Below are 19,861 nucleotides of genomic sequence, written 5' to 3'. Positions count from 1 at the left end.
CATAGGCCTCTTTGCTGCTCTGCATGAGAGCTTTGACCTGTTATGTTTTCCAGTCTGGACCAGTTTACTCTTCCTTAGGCAATGTGGTTTCCTCCCCCTCACCCCCCCAATCTAAATCTAAAGGGCTCCTAAGTGACTTAGCCCACTGAAACTCAGAACTCCAAAACTCAAGTGATCTACCAGCTGCAGCATCTGTAGTAGCCAGGATCACAGGGATGCAGCATCATGCTTGGCAGCTGAACTGTTTTCAAGACCTATGTGCTTTCAATTCTGACTCTTAAATTTACATTGTAGAGGCTTTTTGCAGTTTCATAAAGAATACAAATTCATAGAACCAGGTAGATTCAAACATTACCCAAAGTTTAGTCACATAGCTAGAAATTTGAGGTGTTTAGGACTTTTTTTTTGGCCTTTTGGAGGGCAATTGGGGTTAAGTAACTTGCCCAAGGTTACATGGCTAGTTTTTTTGTGTGGGTGTTAAGTGTCTGAGGCCAGAACCGAACTCGGGTCCTCCTGACTCTGGCCTGTGCTTTACTCACTGCGCCACCTAGCCGCCTCCTTATGCTTTCTAACTATGTTTTAAAGGGTTTGGCAGAAAAGTCTCAGAGGCCTCATGATAGACACTCCAGTTTTAGGGTTTTGGAGGTTCTGCCATTGTAGTACATGGGCTGTCCATTTCTTTGTTGTCTCTCATTCTTTTTTTTTTTTTTTTTGCTTTTTTTTGGAGGGGGGAAGGTAGGGCAGTTGGGGTTGAGTGACTTGCCCAAGGTCCCACAGCTAGTTTTTATGTTAAGTGTCTGAGGCTGGATTTAAACTCAGGTCCTGCTGACTCCAGGGCTGGTGCTCTATTCACTGTGCCACCCAGCCGCCTTGTCTCTCATTTTTGCAAGAGGACCAGTCCATTTCCTTTTCCAGTTATATATCTCAACAATATCATTTGTGATATTTCTCAGCATTAAAAATGAAAAAGTATTTTTTTATTTTACATTTTTTTTATTTTATTAAAATTTATTAAAATTATTTTATTTTATTCATTTTACATTTTAAAACAAAACATCAGTGATCTATGAAAATACATGTGGAAAGTTGATACCAGCTTTAGAATAAAAATATTTGAATTATAGTAACTGATTTATTTGATATGTTTGGGGATTTCCCCTTTTTACCTCCAGCATTTCCTTTTCACATTATTTGTGCTTGTATCTATCCAAGTCAATAACTGTTTCTCTGTGTTGTGTTATATTTCTAGCCACCATATTTTGTTTTATGGTATGACATGTTCATCTTTGCTATTTTTTCCTTTAATTTGCCCTATCTGATGTCAGACTAGCTGTATAACTTGACCACATGCTACCTACCCTGTCTTCCTATGGTTTTTGAAGTCCATTGATACCACTAACATGTTAATAGGTGGTCTTAAAACTATGTTACTGTGGGTGATTCTTAGGACCTTTCCATTATTCTCCTGCTGTTATTCTGGAAATAGGCAGAGGGGAAGGAATACACCAGAATGGGCATATTTCTCTATTTTTTATCTTTAATTAGAGTGGGTAAAATAATTTATTACCTAGGAACCCATGAGATGAACTCCTAGTTTTAGCTAGAGGCTGGCCCTCACACAATATATCTTACCTTCATAGGTTGGTAGAATAACCTTCATAGCGTGGTAGAATTTTCCTACAAAGTAAGTTTTCAAAGCACAGATGTATTTGAATTTTCCTATAAGACTCTGTTAGTGAGAGTATGTCTCCCGTATGGATTGTTTATGAATTTTTATTGGATCTTTGAAACGTTCTCAGAAAGTAAATAAACACTTATCTGAGTAAGTGGGGGAAGTGAAAGTGCTAGAATATGTTTACTTTTGACTCAGTTTCATATTGTATTTCAGGAGCCCACCAGCTGACTTCTCCTCCCTCTCAATCAGAGTCTTTGCTTGCAATGTTTGACCCATTGGCTTCACATGAAGGTAAGTTATTGAAATGATTTCTTCAGCTCTTAAGAGTTCATTGTTCATTCTAGCAACAGCTGATAAAGAAATTAAATACTTGGTTTCCAATTTTCTGATGCTGAGCCTTTCAGAACTTAGCTGGTTTGGTCCTCAGACAATAGACATGTAGTACAGTATTAGGCCTGTACTAAAGAATTGAAGCCTTTAATCCTACTAAGTAGATCCTGTGAAAGCTTGTGCTTCTGTGGAAGAACCCAGGGTACTTTACTTATTACTGTGAAGCATTCAAGGAGAACTTTAATATAGGATTGAAATGATTATAAAGAAGAAAATAAATATAGATTCTTGACTTAAAATTTTTAAAAATTGCTGTCTTTTGTCTTTATATCACTTACATTTCCCAGTTTATACCTGCTCCATCATCCTCCTCAACCTTAGAAAGAGGAGGAAAAAACAATTGAGTAAATCTTAGCATATTGAAAAAAAATCATAATGTTATATGTAGTTTTCTACATGTTTAGTCCCTCACTTCTGCAGAGAAGTTGAAAGAGCTACATTGTCATCTTCTTTGGGGCCAGATTTGATTATTATAATTTTGCTGGGTTCCTTAACTTTTGCAGGTTATTTCTAACCAAAGACAAAAATGCATCATGTAATTGAAAGCCTTTGTATGTCATTTGGGAAATTTTTCTTTATCCAAGGGGCTTCTGCTGTAGTAAGACCAAAAGTTCACTATGCTAGACCATCACACCCACCACCAGATCCTCCAATCCTGGAAGGAGCAATGGGAGGGAATGAAGCCAGGTTACCAGGATTTGGCTCTCATGTGTTGATTCCAACGGATGCAGAAGCATTCAAACAGAGACATTCCTATCCTGAGCGATTAGTCCGCAGCAGGAGTTCTGATATCGTATCTTCAGCCCGGAGACCCATGAGTGATCCCAGTTGGAATCGGCGTCCTGGGAATGAAGACAGAGAACTACTTCCTTCAGCTGCCATTGGATCTCCTTTAGTGGCTGCACCTCCATCATCATCCTCATCTCCTAGTAAAGATTCCTTGAGAGGAGAGGTGAGGAGCCCCTGATTTAGCAGAACAATATTTTGGTAACTGTTGGTTTGAATGACCTCAGCAACCACTGTTGCCCTCTCAAACTAACATGGCGTCTATTGATCAAGATGGTATATATCTTGATTAAGTGTAACTTGATGACCTAGAGCAGTGATTTGTAAGCTTTTTGTTCCAATGACCCCTTTAGACTTAAAAATTATTAAGGACCCCAAAAAGCTGGGCAATGAGGTTATAACCCACTGCTTTTGTGGGTTATATTGATATTGTATTTGAAATTAAAGCTGTAAAATTTTAAAAATACTTATTAACTTCAATAAACCCATTACATGTTAACAAATAACTTTTTGTGAAAAATAACTTATGAAACAAAAAGTAGAAGAATGGCATTGTTTTACATATTTTTGCAAATACCTTTAATATCTGGCTCAATAGAAGGCAGCCAGATTTTTGTATCTGCTTCATTCAATTTATTGTGATATTTTGTTTTGGTTGAAGTATATAAAAAAATCTAGGCTTCATACAGGTACGTAATTGGAAAAGTGAAGAATATTTCAATAGACCAATAATATCTTAGTATTATTATGAAAATAATTTTGAATGTGAAGACACCCAGGGGTTGGTGGATCTCACTTTGAGACCCATTGATCTAGTGAAACATTTCCTTATTATACTAAATACCCTGACACCCAGGATACCAAGGCAGTTTGGCTTTTTTGAAGTGGTAGTAATTCCACAATTCAATTCAGTGAACATTTTTTTTTTTAAAGCAATTGGGGTTAAGTAACTTGCTGAAGGTTACATGGCCAGGTGTTTCTGGGTGGGTGCTAAGTGTGTGAGCCCGGATTCAATCCCCCAGGTCATCCCGACACTGGGGCTGGTTGGTGCTCTTACTCGCTGTGCTACCTGGCTGCCCCTCAGTAAACATTTATGAAATAATATGTTAAATGCTGACATATAGAAATGAAATAAGACACTGTCCAGTGCCTCAAGAAACTTAAAATCTAGTAGGGAACCTAAGATGTCCTCAAATAAGTCTATGACTTTTTCAAGAGTCATGATTTTGTTATCATGAGCTTTCCTGCTGCTGCTATAGACTATAGCTCCTCCACACTTCAGTTCACATCCCCTGTGAGGTTCTATGGATAGAACCCTCATGTGGCTTGTTTGACTTTTATTCTTTCCAAAATCTGATCCTCAGACCATGGATATAAAATAAATGATTATTAATGATAGTGCTTTAAATTTGTATTTTAAACTTTTTTTTTTTGCTTTTTGGAGGGGCAGTTGGGGTTAAGTGACTTGCCCAAAGTCACACAGCTAGTTAAGTGCTAAATGTCTGAGGCTGGATTTGAACTCAAGCCCTCCCAACTCCAGGCCGGTGCTCTACTCATTGCGCCACCTAGCTGCCCCTAAACTTAAAAAAAAAAAAAAAAGATTTTAAACTTTTCTTAAAACACTTTCCCATGTCTTAACTTCATTTAATTCCTATAATATTTCTGAGGTATGCAGAAGAATTAATTTTAGCTAACTTTTCAGATAAGGAAGCTAAGGTTTAAATGGAGGCAAAATAGCCTCCCAAGATTATGGTATGAGTTAATAACAGAGAGGCGACCATACCCCATATCTCCTTACTCTTTTGGTGCTTTCCCCTTTTACTTCCCTTTCCTTTCCCCTTGGAATCCCAAAATATGTATAAAATTTCGTACCTTAATAGTTAGTGCGATTTTATATGTAAGGTAGAGTCAGTAATGATTTTTCTATTGAATCATTATCCCAGGAATTTTTAATACTCCATAGATGTTTTGAAAACATTTTATACCTATCTAGACTGCAAATAAAATGCTAAAATCTTTCTGCAGACTGAAGAACGAAAAGATAGTGATGATGAGAAGTCAGACAGAAACAAACCTTGGTGGAGAAAACGTTTTGTTTCAGCTATGCCTAAAGGTAATTTCACAAAATTATTAGAATGCTATGGTTTAGGATCAGAGAAATAGAGTCCATTGATTTCAGTAAGTCAGTATTCTAGGTTTTGTGGGAATTTGAGTATGACGACTTCTGATATGTTTTCAGTGGCTCATCTTAGATGGATGCAAAGACAGAGCTTTAGGATGTGTTACGATTGCTGCTCTGCGACTCATGGTGTGTGGATTTCTCATATACCTAGGAGAGTATGTAGGATTGGGATGTGTAAATACAAAATACTGCTGAAGTTCACTTGAAGATATTTTGGACAGGAATATCACATTCCTAAACTGAATGAAAAAGAATTTTATCCCATTATGGGATTGATCTTTAGAATTTGCAACATTAATTTCGACACCTGGAGTTAAATTTAAACTTTTCATCTTGATAATTTGAATTCTATTCCTTATATCTTAGTGTGCTGGTACTGAAATTCAGTTGTATGAGACCAGGTGCTTTTCCTATGAACAACTTGGTGTTGTAGATATGTTAATATTTAATTAAGTTTGCACATGTGTTTATACCTGAAAAGGAGAAGCACCAGGAGTGGATACAGGTGCCACTCTCACAGGCCTCTTGGTAACCTGGGACTCCGGAGCTATGGATGACCCCTTTCATTCATGATTAGGGCCTCTTGCTGAGGAGAGAATGGTGTTCCGAGCTTTGAATGTGGTGTTTTTTGTTTTTTGGGTTTTTTTTTTCTTTTTGGCAGGTTTCAGAGTGCAGTGGATTCAGCTTAATCTCTGATTACCTCTTAATTAATCCTTTCTCGTAAAAGAGAATCTTCAACTAGACTCAAGTTCAGTTGTTTTCAAGAACATTTGTCTGTGGAAAGTATTTACACAGAAAATTTCTTAGGTTTTCAGCTTTTAAAGCCTCCTTTCATTTAGAACTGTTGGCACACCAGTATCTCCAAAATGACTGACTACTGTCTTCCGAGTACAGTGCAGTATGTTATATGTCACACTACTGACTTTATTTAATTTCCAGCTCCTATACCATTTAGAAAGAAAGAAAAACAAGAAAAAGACAAAGATGATCTGGGGCCTGACAGATTCTCAACACTTACAGGTTTGTAGATCCATGGACTTCCTGGCTCCTTCATTCCCAGAGCACATATTCCATAACACTTTTTCTTGGGTGCCATAAACGTTACCTCTGTAGAAAAGTATGTTTGTGTGTGTGTGTGTGTCTGTGTCTGTATGTGTGTGAAATGATGGGGAATATTTCCTTCATAGCTCCGTAGCTTCTAATAGAAGATTGTAGTGAATTATTAGTATGCTCTTGCTGCAGACCACCACCACCATCATCATCGTCATCGTCATCAATTTTAATTTATGATGAAATTTCTAAAACTCAACCTCTAGGCGCATTTACACAAATTGTTATCTCTCAAAAAAGACACATTTCCTCTTGGAAAACCCCTAGCAGATCTCAAGAATAAGGTCCACACCACATCTTTAGCCCATGTATTTGACTGACTACCCTAGATTTTAGAACCCTAAATTTGTTTTATCAATAGCTTGTCCTTTAAGTTATTCATACTTAGTATAATACTTCTGTGTCAAACTAGAATTTTCATAATGGGATTTCAGCCCAAGTAGCAGATAAAAAACTAGTAAAATGTGCTTATGTTTCACCTAATTTGCACTGTATATAAGTTTAGTATTTTTATCTTATTTAAGATTCAATATTTTCCTTTCTTCAGCAATACTTGATGAATGATTAGATCAACCATGAGAGAGTCCACATAGAGGCGTATCCCACATAATGTTGCCCGGGCCAATGTCATCTAACAGTGATGTCAGTAATACAACTGGATGCAAACCCCACCATAATATTGAGACACCTCCTTGTCAATTCATTTGACAGCCAACCACCTGTGAAGTTGATTGTTCCTATGGAACTAACCTTTACTCTTAAACCCCAACCCCACCTCAGTGATTTTCCCCATTGTGTTTTCTAAGAGCTCTTTAGTGATGTTATTAGGCAGGCTGTGCCTATATAATTAATTAACCTGGAGTTTGAAAGGTTTTCACTTAATTCCAGTGGCTATAGAGAATTAGGGTAAGTTTACATCTATTCTCATTCCATTCTGGATTTTTTTTTTATAATACTGAGTTAGAATGATAATTTTTAAAAAACTAAAAATGGGTAGTTTTTGGAAAAAAATCTATCCTGGGTACAAATAGAATCCTATTTTAATGATTGCCATTTTAATGACTATTTAGACATCCTGTTAGGTAGGTCATATCAGCATTTGCTTTGTTGATCAGGATACGGTAAATTCTCTTAAATGAGAAATCCTGTAAAACCTGTTTTCCCAAGTCTTGGTTCTATTCCACAATCTATTTAATATTGTCCTCTTCATAAAGTATGTGCACAGTACCTAAATATAAATACCTATGTAATTATGTGTAGTTACAAAATGTTAAGTGATTTTAAAAATTGTGTTGATGGCCTTTGGGAGTTTGTATTTAATTTTATTAATTTCAGGTTTAAATTGGGTGGGAAGGATAAAGAATATTCTCTGGCTCTTGGTGCCTAGGCTAGTAGGACAATGAAGTGCTGCTGTGAGTAGCTTTGTGAAATTAGGTATCAAAGCTTATAGTTAGGTAATTCACAAAGTAGTACTAGGAAACATAGAGTAGTGGAAATAGTATTTAGAATTGAGCTAAGTTCTGTATTTGCCACTTAGTAGCTCTATGACTTTGGACAAGCTATTTCTCCTCAGGGTCTTAATGATCACATCTATAAAATAAAGCAGCTTTTTTTAGATGATTTCTAAGGTCTTGTTTACCTCTAATCTGTGATTCACAAAAGCATACTAGAAGACAAGAGGGAGGGAAGGAATAAGCACTTTTTTTTTTTACAATTATTGTCTCATTTGAACCTTGCAACAACCTTGGGAAGTAGGTGCTATTCTTCTTCATCTTCTCATTTTACAGTTGAGGAAACTGAGGCAGATAGGTGAAATGGCTTGCCCAGGGGTCACTTAGCTAGTAAGTTTTTGAGGCCTGATTTGAATTCAGGTCTTCCTGGCTCTAGGTCCAGTACTCACCACCAGTTGCCTTAATGAACCCCAGATTTTGATGACTCTTGTCTAGGGTTACATAGCTAGTAAAAAGCATAGTTGGGGTTTGAACAGTTTTCTTCTGAATCCAAATCCTTTTTTTTTACACTGACTTGTGCTTCATTTTTATAATTTTCATCATCATGTGAACCAAAAGCCAAGAAGTATTCTTTTTTTTTAAAAACAAAATATTTTATCATAAAAGAATCATCAACACATTTTGGAAAATGTCCAGTTTTATTACAAATTTATTTTACTGCGGTATTTCAAAAGGTCTGTGATTTTATGCATATAGGTGCTTCCCCTCTCCCCCACCCCCCTCCCCCCCCATATTGTGGCCCTTCTTTGCTTTAGTAGACAATCTTCAAGAATTACTCTGGCCAGAAATATTAATCCCTTGGTGACCAATCCTGAGCTTCTTTGCTTTAGTTAGGCTAGTCCTTTAATAACAAACTAGTTTATAACAAAATAGTTTACCACTGGGTCTGACCTCAAAGCCTTTCCAGTTTTCTTGCTGGCTTTGTTTTTCTGACAGACAAATAAATGGTCTGTCACTTGGCCTTTATGGTAGGACCTGAAAGAGATTGTCCTCCTCTGGCATAGACTTCTACAACCTAAGAAGGTATAAATAAAAATAGGGCTTACATTTCCATGTGAGGAACAGCTTCTTAACCATGATAACTATACAGAAATGAAGTGAAATTCAGTAGGTAATGATTTTGTTACCATTGATAACAAAATTGAGGACTTAATGTGGAGGTTTGAGGGCCATTTGTCAAAGATATTTTGGAAGGGATTCGTTTTTAGGTGTAGGATTCAGTGTTTCTTAAACTGTGGATTTATTCCCCTATGGGTATAAGAAATGCTTAAGGGGGGGCGGCTAGGTGGTGCAGTGACTAAAGTGCTGGCCCCAGAGTCAGGAGGACCCGAGTTCAGTTCCGGCCTCAGACATTTAACACCCACACAAAAAAATTAGCCATGTAACCTTGGGCAAGTTACTTAACCCCAGTTGCCCTCCAAAAGGCAAAAAAAAAATGCTGAAGGGGTTGTGAGTGGAAAAAGTTTGCATAGCCCTGAACTAGATGACCTTTGAGGTTTAAGTTGTAAATCCCTTCCAACTCAGATTCTATGAAATAAACAGAGCTTTACCTTTCCCCTCCTTTCCTCATTTAGTTGTTTTACATATACAGTACTGGTAAATGTGTTTATAAAAATTTAAAAATTTCCAGCTCTGTAGCCTTGTTAGAATTTTTTTTTTTTGTTCTGAGTTTAATGTTCTTCACCCAACTCCTCAAGTAGCCACCCTGAGTTCTCAAAAAACTATTGCTAGCAGTGCAAAAACTCTGTCAAGTTTTACCAAGCTGGAAAGCCTTCAGGTGTAGAACTGGCGTCATTGGAGGACAATCCTAACTGGATGTGTACAGATTTGTTTAAAGCTTGGTTTCCCAGAGATTTTTTTGTTTTATTTTGGCTATATCAAGGTATTAAACTGTTTAGTAAGGCATAGAAAGGTTGCAGTCTGTACTGGTAGAAAGTACCCACACAGCTAAAATTGCAGATTCTTTAATTATTTAATGTAATATAATGATTCTGATGTCCCTTTGAATTTGTTAAAATGGGATCCTACTTGTAAATTGATCTTCAAAGTTAACTGCATTTCCCAGATGTCCCAAGATACTGTGTTTGTGACTATTGAAGGTGTATTGTGTCCCAGGGACTTGAAGTACTTATCTCTTAATTATCAATTAATGAGTGACTCCTACCTTCATTTCAGCTATAAACCCATTTTAGATTGGTTTATTTTGCTGGATAAGTGACTGCCCCCTTAGTAAGTAGAACTACAGTTTGATGATAAGATTCATACCAGGTGCACTTACAGCAGCATTCCTTGAACATCTGAAGCTGATCTTAGAATGCCTCCAGTAGCATTAAATGTACAATTATGCTGTACCCCCACAACCACATAGTCTCATTTCGTTGAAATGTGAGGCAGCCTTGTTCAGAAGTGGTGTGGAAGAGTCATTTGTAAATAAAGGATGGAGGAAGTATTTTCTTTTCCGAATTAAAAAGAACTTAATTCTGAGGTCTGAACAGTTTACCTTTTTCCCCCTCAGCCTGGAGATGTCTCTGAGTAAATGGAATCTACATATAGAATGGCATTTGTTGAAAGTCTTGTTCAATATGCACCTCCTAATCCAGTTGATTTGGGTGTGACCACTTAGAAATGCTTCTCACCCTCTAGTCTTCACTGAACTTTCATTGTGTAGAATGCTGGCGATGATGAGATGTGGAGCTGCTCATCCCAATTTTCTGCTTGAGCAAGGCTCTGATTATTAGAAATGGGGATGAGTAGGCAGCTGCATGGTGCCTCTTAACATTGAGATATGTGCTCTTTTTAAGATTTGCCTCCTAATTCGCCCTTGGGATTTTCTTGTTACTGGTATCGTACTAACTTTAAAGGCAGTGCATATGGAAGTGAATCAGTTCTTGTGCATGTTCTCCTTGGTTCCTCAGATGATCCTGCCCCCAGACTCAGTGCACAGGCCCAGGTTGCTGAGGATATCTTGGACAAATACAGGAATGCCATTAAACGAACTAGTCCTGGTGAAGGAGCTGTGGGGAACTATGAAGGTGCAGGTAAGAACTATCCCTGGGCTAGTCATCCACGCATAAGTTTCATTCGTCCAGTAGACTTTTCTCAGTCATAGAAGATTAGAGCAAAAGAAAGAACTTTAGAGGTTATGAAATGGGAGGTTCAAGTTGTGGCTTTACCACTAACCTCCTCTGATTGTGGACAAGTCATTTAACTTACCAAGGTGTCTTCATTATCCCACACTTCCTTAGGGGAAAGTGAAGGGATTAGACTAAATGATTTCTGAGGTCTTTCCAACTTAAACAGTGTTATATTCTAAGATGACTTCTTTGTCTTCTGTTTTATTATTCTTTGTTCTGTAAGATCCCTTTCAGCTTTTAAGATTTAATGATTGCGATTCTAAACATGATAAAAATTTTAGACTGACTTTTACATTGACTTTGATCACATTGATGTGGAGGTGTAGGAAATGTTAGTGTCTGGGTGTTTTAGAGCACCTGCCCTTTGAGGAACTGTGAAGGTATTGCAGGAATCCATATGTACATCAGCATTGTCAATTTATTTATTTAGCTCTAACAAAATAGTGTTATAAAGTATAATAAACAGACTTTCTATAGACTGAATATTTTGAATATATGATCACAGTCTAAAATGTGTATAGATGCTTTTATGAATTATAAAATATAAATGAAATGATTTAAAAATGTTACTGCATACATAGTAGTCTATAATCACAATGTATTTTCTCAATAAATGTGTACTAATAAATAGCACAACTATTTTAATGGAGTGCCATGAAATTTTTTGGCATTAAAAAAGGGACTCATAGTAAAGTTAGGGAAGAGAAGAGAAGAAAGTGGGAAATAATATCTTTATTTTTAAAAATAAGAATAAACTGTTAACTTTTAGTTGAATAGTGAATTGATATTGCCCCCTTCCAATGGCTTCAAGTTTTGGTTCTTGTGGAAGTTTGCAATTGATTTTAAAAATCTTTTTAGAGATGATCTTAAGATTTCATAGAATCATAGCTTTAGAAGTTTCTAAGACCTTAGAGATAATTTAATCCAACCTACTTGGCTAGGTATGGACTTTGTGTCACAATAAGGGAGGGTTATGCCACATGTCCTGCACAAACCCTGTTAAAACAATTTACCTGACTTAAATTGAAATGTGTCAATTGAATATTAGGAAAAGTGAAAGGAATATGTCTTTTTGTTGTCTATAAATCTCTCTTCCTGACACACATTAAGAGAGGGGGTGTGCTGTAGTGAAGAAGGCAATAAAGAGTTAAGAGGTCCAGCCTTAGGTCTCAGTTCTGGCAATAATGTTTGTGATCTTAGGCAAATAAGTCACTTAATCTCTATGGAACTTCACTTTCCTCATCTCTGAATTGAAGGGATTGTATTTGATGAGGCATAAGGCCTCTTGTAGGCCAGCTATAGTGCTGTAATTGTGGGGCATTGACTTGTTAAGGCCATCTTGTTTTCTGTCACTTAGTAACCCTGTAATTTTGTAATACTATTTCTTCCATGTACTTACAGGATTGTTGTGATAATCAAATGAAAGATATAATGTATATAGAGCATTTATAACTTCAGAATTCTAGGAAATGTCAGTTATTAATGCAGAATTTCAAAACTTCATTAGTGTTGGTAATCTTTCTTTTTCTTTTTTGGGGGGTGGGTTGGATTTCTTTTTTTCCCCCAATTTATTTATTTATTTAAGTTTTCAACATTCACTTTCACAAGATTTTGAGTTCTAAATTTTATTCCCATCTCTCCCCTCCCCTCACTCCGTGACTGTGTGCATTTTCATTATCCCTTCTATCAGCCGCCCCCCCTCCCCTTTCTCTTATCCCTTTCCCCTTTTATTTTCCTGTAGGGTAATACAGATTTCTATACCCATTGCTGTGTATCTTATTTCCTAGTTGCATGTAAAAATAATTTTTAATATTTGTTTTTTAAAACTTTGAGTTTTTGAGTTCCAAATTTTCTCACTTTGTCCCTCCCCACCTACCCTCCAGCAATTTGATGTAGGTTATACATGTATAGTCATACTAAACACTTCCATAATAGTTATGTTGTGAAAGACTAACTATATTTCCCTTCATTCTATCCTGCCCTCATTTATTCTATTCTCTCCTTTGACCCTGTCCCATTTAGTAATCTTTCAAATAGTAATTCGGCAAGTAGGCATTAAGTACTTGCCATGTTCAGAACATTGTGCTGTCTGCTGGGTTAGGTACACAGTTTAGATAGGAGGTAGACTGCTCGCGTGGACCTTAGTCCAGTAGAACTGACCGTAGTGATAGTTGCCAATCCTAAAATAAATGAGTTTTAATATTTGAAGTTTTCTTTTGTAACAGAGAAGTGCGATTTCCATATTGCTTTTCTCAAAGAAATGCATTAACAATTCAGAACATAATTTTGTTTGAAAACTTTTGACTCTTTAGAGCCTCTAAAACTAATGGGGTTGTACTTTTTGGGGACTGGGTTTTGTTTAGAAGTTATGGGAGATGGTGAAAGTGTACATGACTCTCCTCGCGATGAAGCCCTGCAGAATATCTCTGCTGATGATCTCCCGGACTCAGCCAGCCAGGCAGCACCCCCACAGGACTCCCCTTTTTCTTACAGGTACAGTGGGCCCTCGGGGGCTGCATTTAGGCTTTCTGCCAACCTTGCCATGATCACTTTGGTTATGTATTTGTTTAGTTGTTATTTACTCTGGTGTAATGAGAAACAAAGTTTCTATAACTCACAAATTCAGCTCTTTTGACTCATACATTCTAGTGACAGGGATGGGTTATTTATACCAATAACTATAATACAAAAATAGGATAATGATGAATGTAACAATTCAAATCTTTAGCTGATTCATTTACTAAAGATGAGGAAAAATTTGGAGAAAAAGTGTTAAGAGGCAGCTAAGTGGTACAGTGTATAGAACTCTTGGCCCGGAGTCAGAAAGAGCTGAAATCAAGTCCAGCCTCAGATCCTTACCAACTGTGTGACCCTAGGGAAGTCACTTAACCTCTGTTTGCCTCAGTTTCCTCATCTGTAAAATGGACATAATAATAGTATCTACCTCCCAGGATTGTTGTGAGAATCAAATAAGATCACTAATTGTAAAGTACTTACTAGCACAGTGCCTGGGACATAGTAAGTGCTATATAAATGTTGTATTATTTCATTGAGATAAGGTAGTTTGTCTTGCACAGCTAGTAGATGAATGAATTTAAAAGCATTTATTAAGGGCTTACTGTGTTCCAAACATTGTGTTAGGTTCTTAGGAAAGAAATTGTGTTTAACACATATTAAGTGCTTAATAAATTTTTATTGATTAATCAAAATGAAAATTTGAGGAAATTCTTGCTTTTAAGGAGTCCACACTCTTATTGTAGGAAACAACATATATAAGAGTTCAACTGGGGCAGGTAGGTGGTGCAGTGAATAGAGCACTGGCCCTGGAGTCAGGAGGACCTGAGTTCAAATTTGGCCTCAGACACTTCACGCAAAACTAGCCGTGTGACCTTGGGCAAGTCACTTAACCCCAATTGCCCTGCCTTCCCCATCCAAAAAGAAAAAAAAAGGGAGTTCAGCTGCAGGGCTCATGGAAAGACCCAGAAGTTCTAACAGATTAGCAGTGAGGTAGATGGCAAGGCCCAGGGGTTCTTAGGTATTTCAGCAAGTCAAATAGCGGTGTCCTGGAGGGTGTAGTATCAGGGTAGATGGTAAGGCCTAGAAGACCTTCCAATAGATTGGTAAGGTGGATGATAAGGCTTGGTAGTTCTCTATATCACTGGCAGTGTGATTTGCTGGTTCTTTTTGGAACCTTTATATATCGCCTAGTGTGTTTGTGACTTTTAGCTTATCTAACTAATGTTAGCATGAATGTTTCTAAGACTATTGTTTGAATACTGATCTTTTACTCCAAATCCAGTGTTTTTTCTAGTATATCTTGATTTTCTTATATTGTAAAATATGGGGTTCTTAGGGACAGTACCAGCTCTTCTTATGGGAAATGATTTTGGATTTTGTGAAGATGCATGATCTTTTTGTTGAGAGTTGGCTGATGAGAACATCTTGTTACTGCATTCAAGTAGGGGGAAGGTCTATTATTTATTTGAAGGATCCTTTAGAGTTTTGTGGATTCAGGCATGTACATGCTTGATATGACAAAATGACAGGTGTATTCTCTTAATTGAGTATCTATTCAAGATGGGAGTAGGACCTACCAAGATTTCTCAGTCTACCACTTGTTAACCATTTCTGCTGATTAACATGGAAAACAATGATGCAGTCAAAACAAACCTGGAATAAATTTCTAGAAACTCTGAAGGATTTAAAGGCACAAGTGGTATTTTTTTCTCTATTAATGATCGTGATTTTGGAAGAAAAAACCTTTGAAAAAATAAATGGCTAACTCTACAGGTATTGGAAAAAAGATTTGGTTTCTCCCATCACCACATCAGAACATCATTTTCTTCCAATTATGCCCATTAACCAAGGGATTCCTTTAGTCAGAACTATCTTGGATGTTTTCACAGTTAAAATCTATTTTAAAGAATCACAGTATTTGAAAATTAGGAGGGACCACATCAGTCATCTAGTCCAACTCATATACAGAAGAAATCTTTACTATAACATACACTACATGTTGTCATCCAGCTTCTGCTTGAAGACTTCTAGGGAGAGGGATTCCGTCACTTTCTGAGGCAGATCGTCTACCTTTGGACAAATAATTGTCACGAGCTTCTCCCTGACATCTAGCCTAAATTTGCTTCCTTGCAACTACCACCCATTACTCCCAGTTTTGTCTTCTGGGGCCCAACAAAACAAGTCTGATCCCTCCTCCAAATGACAGTCAGCTCTTCAGAGGTTTGAAAATAGCTGTCAGATATTGAAATATAGCTATCATGTCCTACCTGAGTCTTTTCTTCTTTAGGCTAAACATGCCCAGTTCCTTCAGTCTATTATTCTCTTATGACAGAGTCAAGGCCCTTTGCTATTCTGGTTACCCTTCTCTGGACATTTTCCACCTTAACAATGCCATTCTTAAACCTATTTTACCAAGAAGAGAAGACATACTTCATCAGCTCTCTGATGAAGGCAGAGTATGTTAGGATTCATTATTTTAGTTACCATTATCTTAATCTGTCTTTCTCAATAAAAATATTAGCTGTTTTCTAACTGCCATATCACATATTGAGCTTTCAGTCCACTAAAACCCCTAGATCTTATTCACGACTATTGTCTAGCCATGCCTTCATCATCTTGTTCTTGTGAAACAGATTTTTTTGTATCCACATACTACACTTTATGTTTGTCCCTATTAAATTATATCATATTAATTTCAGCCCAGAATTTTGCCAGTTCTTTTTGGAACTTATTTATATATCACCTAGTGTGTTTGCTTCACTTCATCTCCATATTGGTTGAGCAGGCCATCATTGCCTTTATCTAAGTTACTGATAAAAATGTTCAGGAAAAGCCAAGCACAGGTTCTCCACTGCAGTAGGCCTGCCATGTTGACATTGAACATTAATTAATATGTGCTCTTTGAATCTAGCTGCCCAGTTCTGAATTGAAATGAGAGGCATCATCTCAGCTTTTTATTCGTGCAGTGAATTATAGTACACGGCTTAAGTCCCTGAGTATTGAAACCAGTTTCCTGTATTTTTATATCCTTTTAGGGATGCCAAAAAGAAACTGAGGCTTGCACTTTGCTCAGCAGATTCTGTTGCTTTCCCAGTGTTGACTCATTCGACGAGGAATGGTCTGCCAGACCATACAGACCCAGAAGGTAAGATGCTGCTTGATCAGTGGATAATGACATGTTTTTTCCTCTGAATTAATACTTATAACACCATGCTTTATGAATAATTCCCTTTACTGAGGACCTATTCTGCTGTCTCATGCTGGTGCAGAAGTGGCCTTTAGTTCTTTAGCCAAGGACCAGTATAAGGAAGTTCAGAGGGTTCATCAGAAAATGAATTACTGGGGCAGCTAGATGGTGGATAGAGTAGATAGAGTGGTAGGCCTAGAAGACTTGCAGTCGTATCTGACCTCAGACACTTACTAGCTGTTGTGTGACCTTGGACAAGTCACTTAACTTCTTAATTTCCTTAGTTTACCTTAGTTTCCTCACCTGTAAAATGAAGGTGATAACAGCACCTACCTCCCAGAGCTGGTGTGTGCATCAACTGTGATTATAATTGTAAAGTGCTTAGTCTAGTGCCTAGGACAGAAACGCTATATAAATGTCAGTTGTTGTTATTATTACTAGAGGGTAATTTTTTTGACCACAGTAATTTAAAAAAAAGTAGAATGATTGTTATTTGTGTTAAAGTGGAGAGGGAGTCCCCGTGCTGATATAATCAGAGTTCTTTTGTCTTTGAATCATGGATAATTCATATCAGCATTTATGAAATTTGCCAATTGCTAAAGGATGCAGAAATGGAATAATGTATGATTTCCATTCTCCAGGAGCTTCCAGACTGGTGAGCATGGTCAGGACATGCTCACAGAGAAGGATGGCTTTATCTTTCTGTACAGAGCATTCTGTAATGAGGTGATGGAAATAAACATACTATCATAAATATAATTCCCAACTTGTGAATAAGTTTTGTTCCTAAAGCGAATTTGTAAATTGATGACTTGGAAGACGGTGTATGTTTTTTCCTGAGGAACAATATGTCATACACAGTGATTAGGTACTCCATCTAACCCACAAAAACCTAATTAACTCCTATGTTCCTGAGTTGTTTACTTTAAAAAGTCCAAGAGTCTTTGATTTCACTGGTATACTACTCTGCTGAAAAAGATGGCAGGGTCCTTCATGTCTTAGTAGATGATTTTTGTGAGTAAAATATATTGAATGTACATTTGCTAGTTGAAAATTTTCATCATCTAGTGACTAAAATTGATCATTTATTAATTCTCTTCTTAGGCATTTTGGTCCTCAGATAATAGGCATATAGCCCCATTATCTTAACTGTACTTGAATTTCTTCTAGCTTGCTGGAACCTGCTAAAGCTTGTGCTTCAATACTGTAGCCTTCAAGAGCTCAATGTTACTACCATGTCATAATGAGTCATCTGAGGAGGATTTTAATTATGTGGTTGTACTAATATGCATAATATGAGAGGCACTTTTCTCTTAAAAACCTTACTCTGATAACTCATCATTATTACAAGCGACTTTAGCTTCTGTTAAAGCTATGCCAACAGAGTACACCTAGTGTATTTTTATAATATTTATATAATAACAGCTGGCACTTATATAGCGCTTTATGATTTGCAAAGCACTTTACAAATATTATTTCATTTTAGCCTCACTTTACCCCTGGGACATAGGTGCTGCTATTATTATTTCCATCTTACAGATGAGGAAACTGAGGCTGGTTATCCCTTACCCAGGGTCACACGTCTGGTAAGTGTTTAAGGCTAGATTAATTCAAATTTTCCTGATTCCTGGTCCAGCACTACCTTTGAATATGAACCTGGCAATGAATCCTGTGTTGTCAAGAGCCCCACTCCTAGCTAAGTGTATAGAGGTTTATTAATACAGGGGTTGTACTGTAATGATGAAATTTTTTTTTACCACTTCAACTCAATATGCCTACTAAGGCATGGCATTGTGGTAGAGCATATTCCTTATCAATCTGGAATTCTATAGACAGTGGCTGTGTTAGATATTCTTGTCTTATGCAAGCTCATGGAAATACATGACACTAATGTAAATTGCCTTTTTTAAAATTATTAGACAACGAGATTGTATGCTTCCTAAAAGTTCAGATAGCTGAAGCAATTAATTTGCAAGATAAGAACTTAATGGCTCAACTTCAAGAAACCATTCGCTGCGTGGGACGTTTTGATAATAGAACTTGTCGGAAACTGCTGGCATCTATTGCAGAGGACTACCGGTACTTTTTCTACCCATTCAGTTTTTAAACTCAGTTTTCAGCTCCCTGTGTATTTTTTTTTCCTCTATCAAATCTTTTAGAAAAGAATCCAGGTGGTAGTTTTTAGCTTTAATATGGAAGGAATTGGTAGACTTGCTTTCGTTAGTATTGTAGTGAGGTCATTATGGAGAGATGTGCTTGTTTTTGGCAGCAGCTAGCCTAGGATATATCTTCCTTCAAGGTGATGTTTGAGGGACAGCAACATTGCTGGAATAGATGCACCATTTAGGGAAATTCTCCCTTTATTTAAAAAAATTGCTATTCATATGTGAATAGTTCTGCCCAAAACAAAGGTTGTATTGTATTAGTTGTAAAATCACTGAATTTAGAGATAGGAGGGCTGAGTTTGAATTGAGATTCCTAAACGTATAGTCAGGTTTCTCATTTTAAAATAAGCGTGGATTGTGAAGGAAGTACTTTGTTGCCCTGAATGCACTGTAGAAATGTGAATTATTATTAAAAATAATAATGATAAAGGGTGTGAGGGCTTTGGTATGGAAAAGAGATTATTGGAGTGGGAAGATGAAGCAGATTTACTCCACTTGGGCCAAAGTAACCCAGAATTGTATTAATATTACTGCTGTTTAATCACTCTGGGCTCCTATAGATTGACTTTTTGCTATCTCCTTTTTGCAGGACATGAGCCCCACAGTGTAGAGAGAAGGCTACTAAAGGGTTTAATGAGTTTAATGAGTCAGTCTCAAAGTATTGTGTTGGTTTGTGGTATTCTTCACTGTTCTGCAAGATAGCAAAGCTTGACTTAGTGCCATAGCCTGCAGAAAGAGGACTGAGCTGAATCACATCTAAATTTTCTTCCTAGCTCTTCTGCTTCCTTACTGTGTAACTTTGGGCAAGTCACTTTACCTCTCGGCTTTATTTTTATCATCTCTGGCAGAATATTAGAATCCTAGAGATCTTCTAGACCAACCCCTTCATTTTACTCATTTGAAAAGAGAAAAGAGAAGTAATTTGCCTAGGGTTACACAACTAACTGGTGACAGAGCTGCCTTGAATTCAGGTCTTGTGACTGATTTCTGATTCTGTAAATTCAAAGAATCATAGAATCTCAGGTTGGAAGGGACCTTGGATATCATAATCTAGTTTAACCCTTGGCCAAGCCAGGTTCTTTTCTATAGTCTCTTGCTTGAAGATTTCTGAGCGTTAGAACCTACTTTCTGGTAGAGCTCATTTTGCTTTTGGTCTGTTCTAATTGATAGGAAGTTTTCCCCTATGAAAGTCCTTCAGATATAT

At 37.1% G+C, this 19,861-nt stretch overlaps 1 protein-coding gene across 5 annotated transcripts in view; it reads left to right on the top strand.

Moving 5' to 3' along the window:
* Nucleotides 1-19,861, top strand: part of GAPVD1 (GTPase activating protein and VPS9 domains 1) — a 101,073-nt gene that overhangs the window by 66,005 nt on the left and 15,207 nt on the right. For 3 of the 5 annotated variants that reach the window (XM_069082747.1, XM_069082743.1, XM_069082742.1), the window contains 8 exons: nt 1,889-1,966; nt 2,650-3,017; nt 4,877-4,964; nt 5,973-6,053; nt 10,570-10,692; nt 13,152-13,281; nt 16,341-16,450; nt 18,412-18,571. In XM_069082747.1, coding sequence (XP_068938848.1) covers nt 1,889-1,966; nt 2,650-3,017; nt 4,877-4,964; nt 5,973-6,053; nt 10,570-10,692; nt 13,152-13,281; nt 16,341-16,450; nt 18,412-18,571 — 1,138 coding nt within the window. The remainder of the gene's footprint in view (nt 1-1,888; nt 1,967-2,649; nt 3,018-4,876; nt 4,965-5,972; nt 6,054-10,569; nt 10,693-13,151; nt 13,282-16,340; nt 16,451-18,411; nt 18,572-19,861) is intronic. The other 2 variants (XM_069082744.1, XM_069082746.1) reach the window with 1 other exon arrangement.

This window comes from Petaurus breviceps, unplaced genomic scaffold, assembly GCF_028583685.1.
Source record: "Petaurus breviceps papuanus isolate PSGF00001 unplaced genomic scaffold, PetGlider_PUasm1.0 171, whole genome shotgun sequence".
NCBI lineage: Eukaryota > Metazoa > Chordata > Mammalia > Diprotodontia > Petauridae > Petaurus > Petaurus breviceps.
The sequence above is the reverse complement of the archived record's forward strand: the minus strand, read 5'-3'. Positions and strand labels throughout refer to the sequence as shown.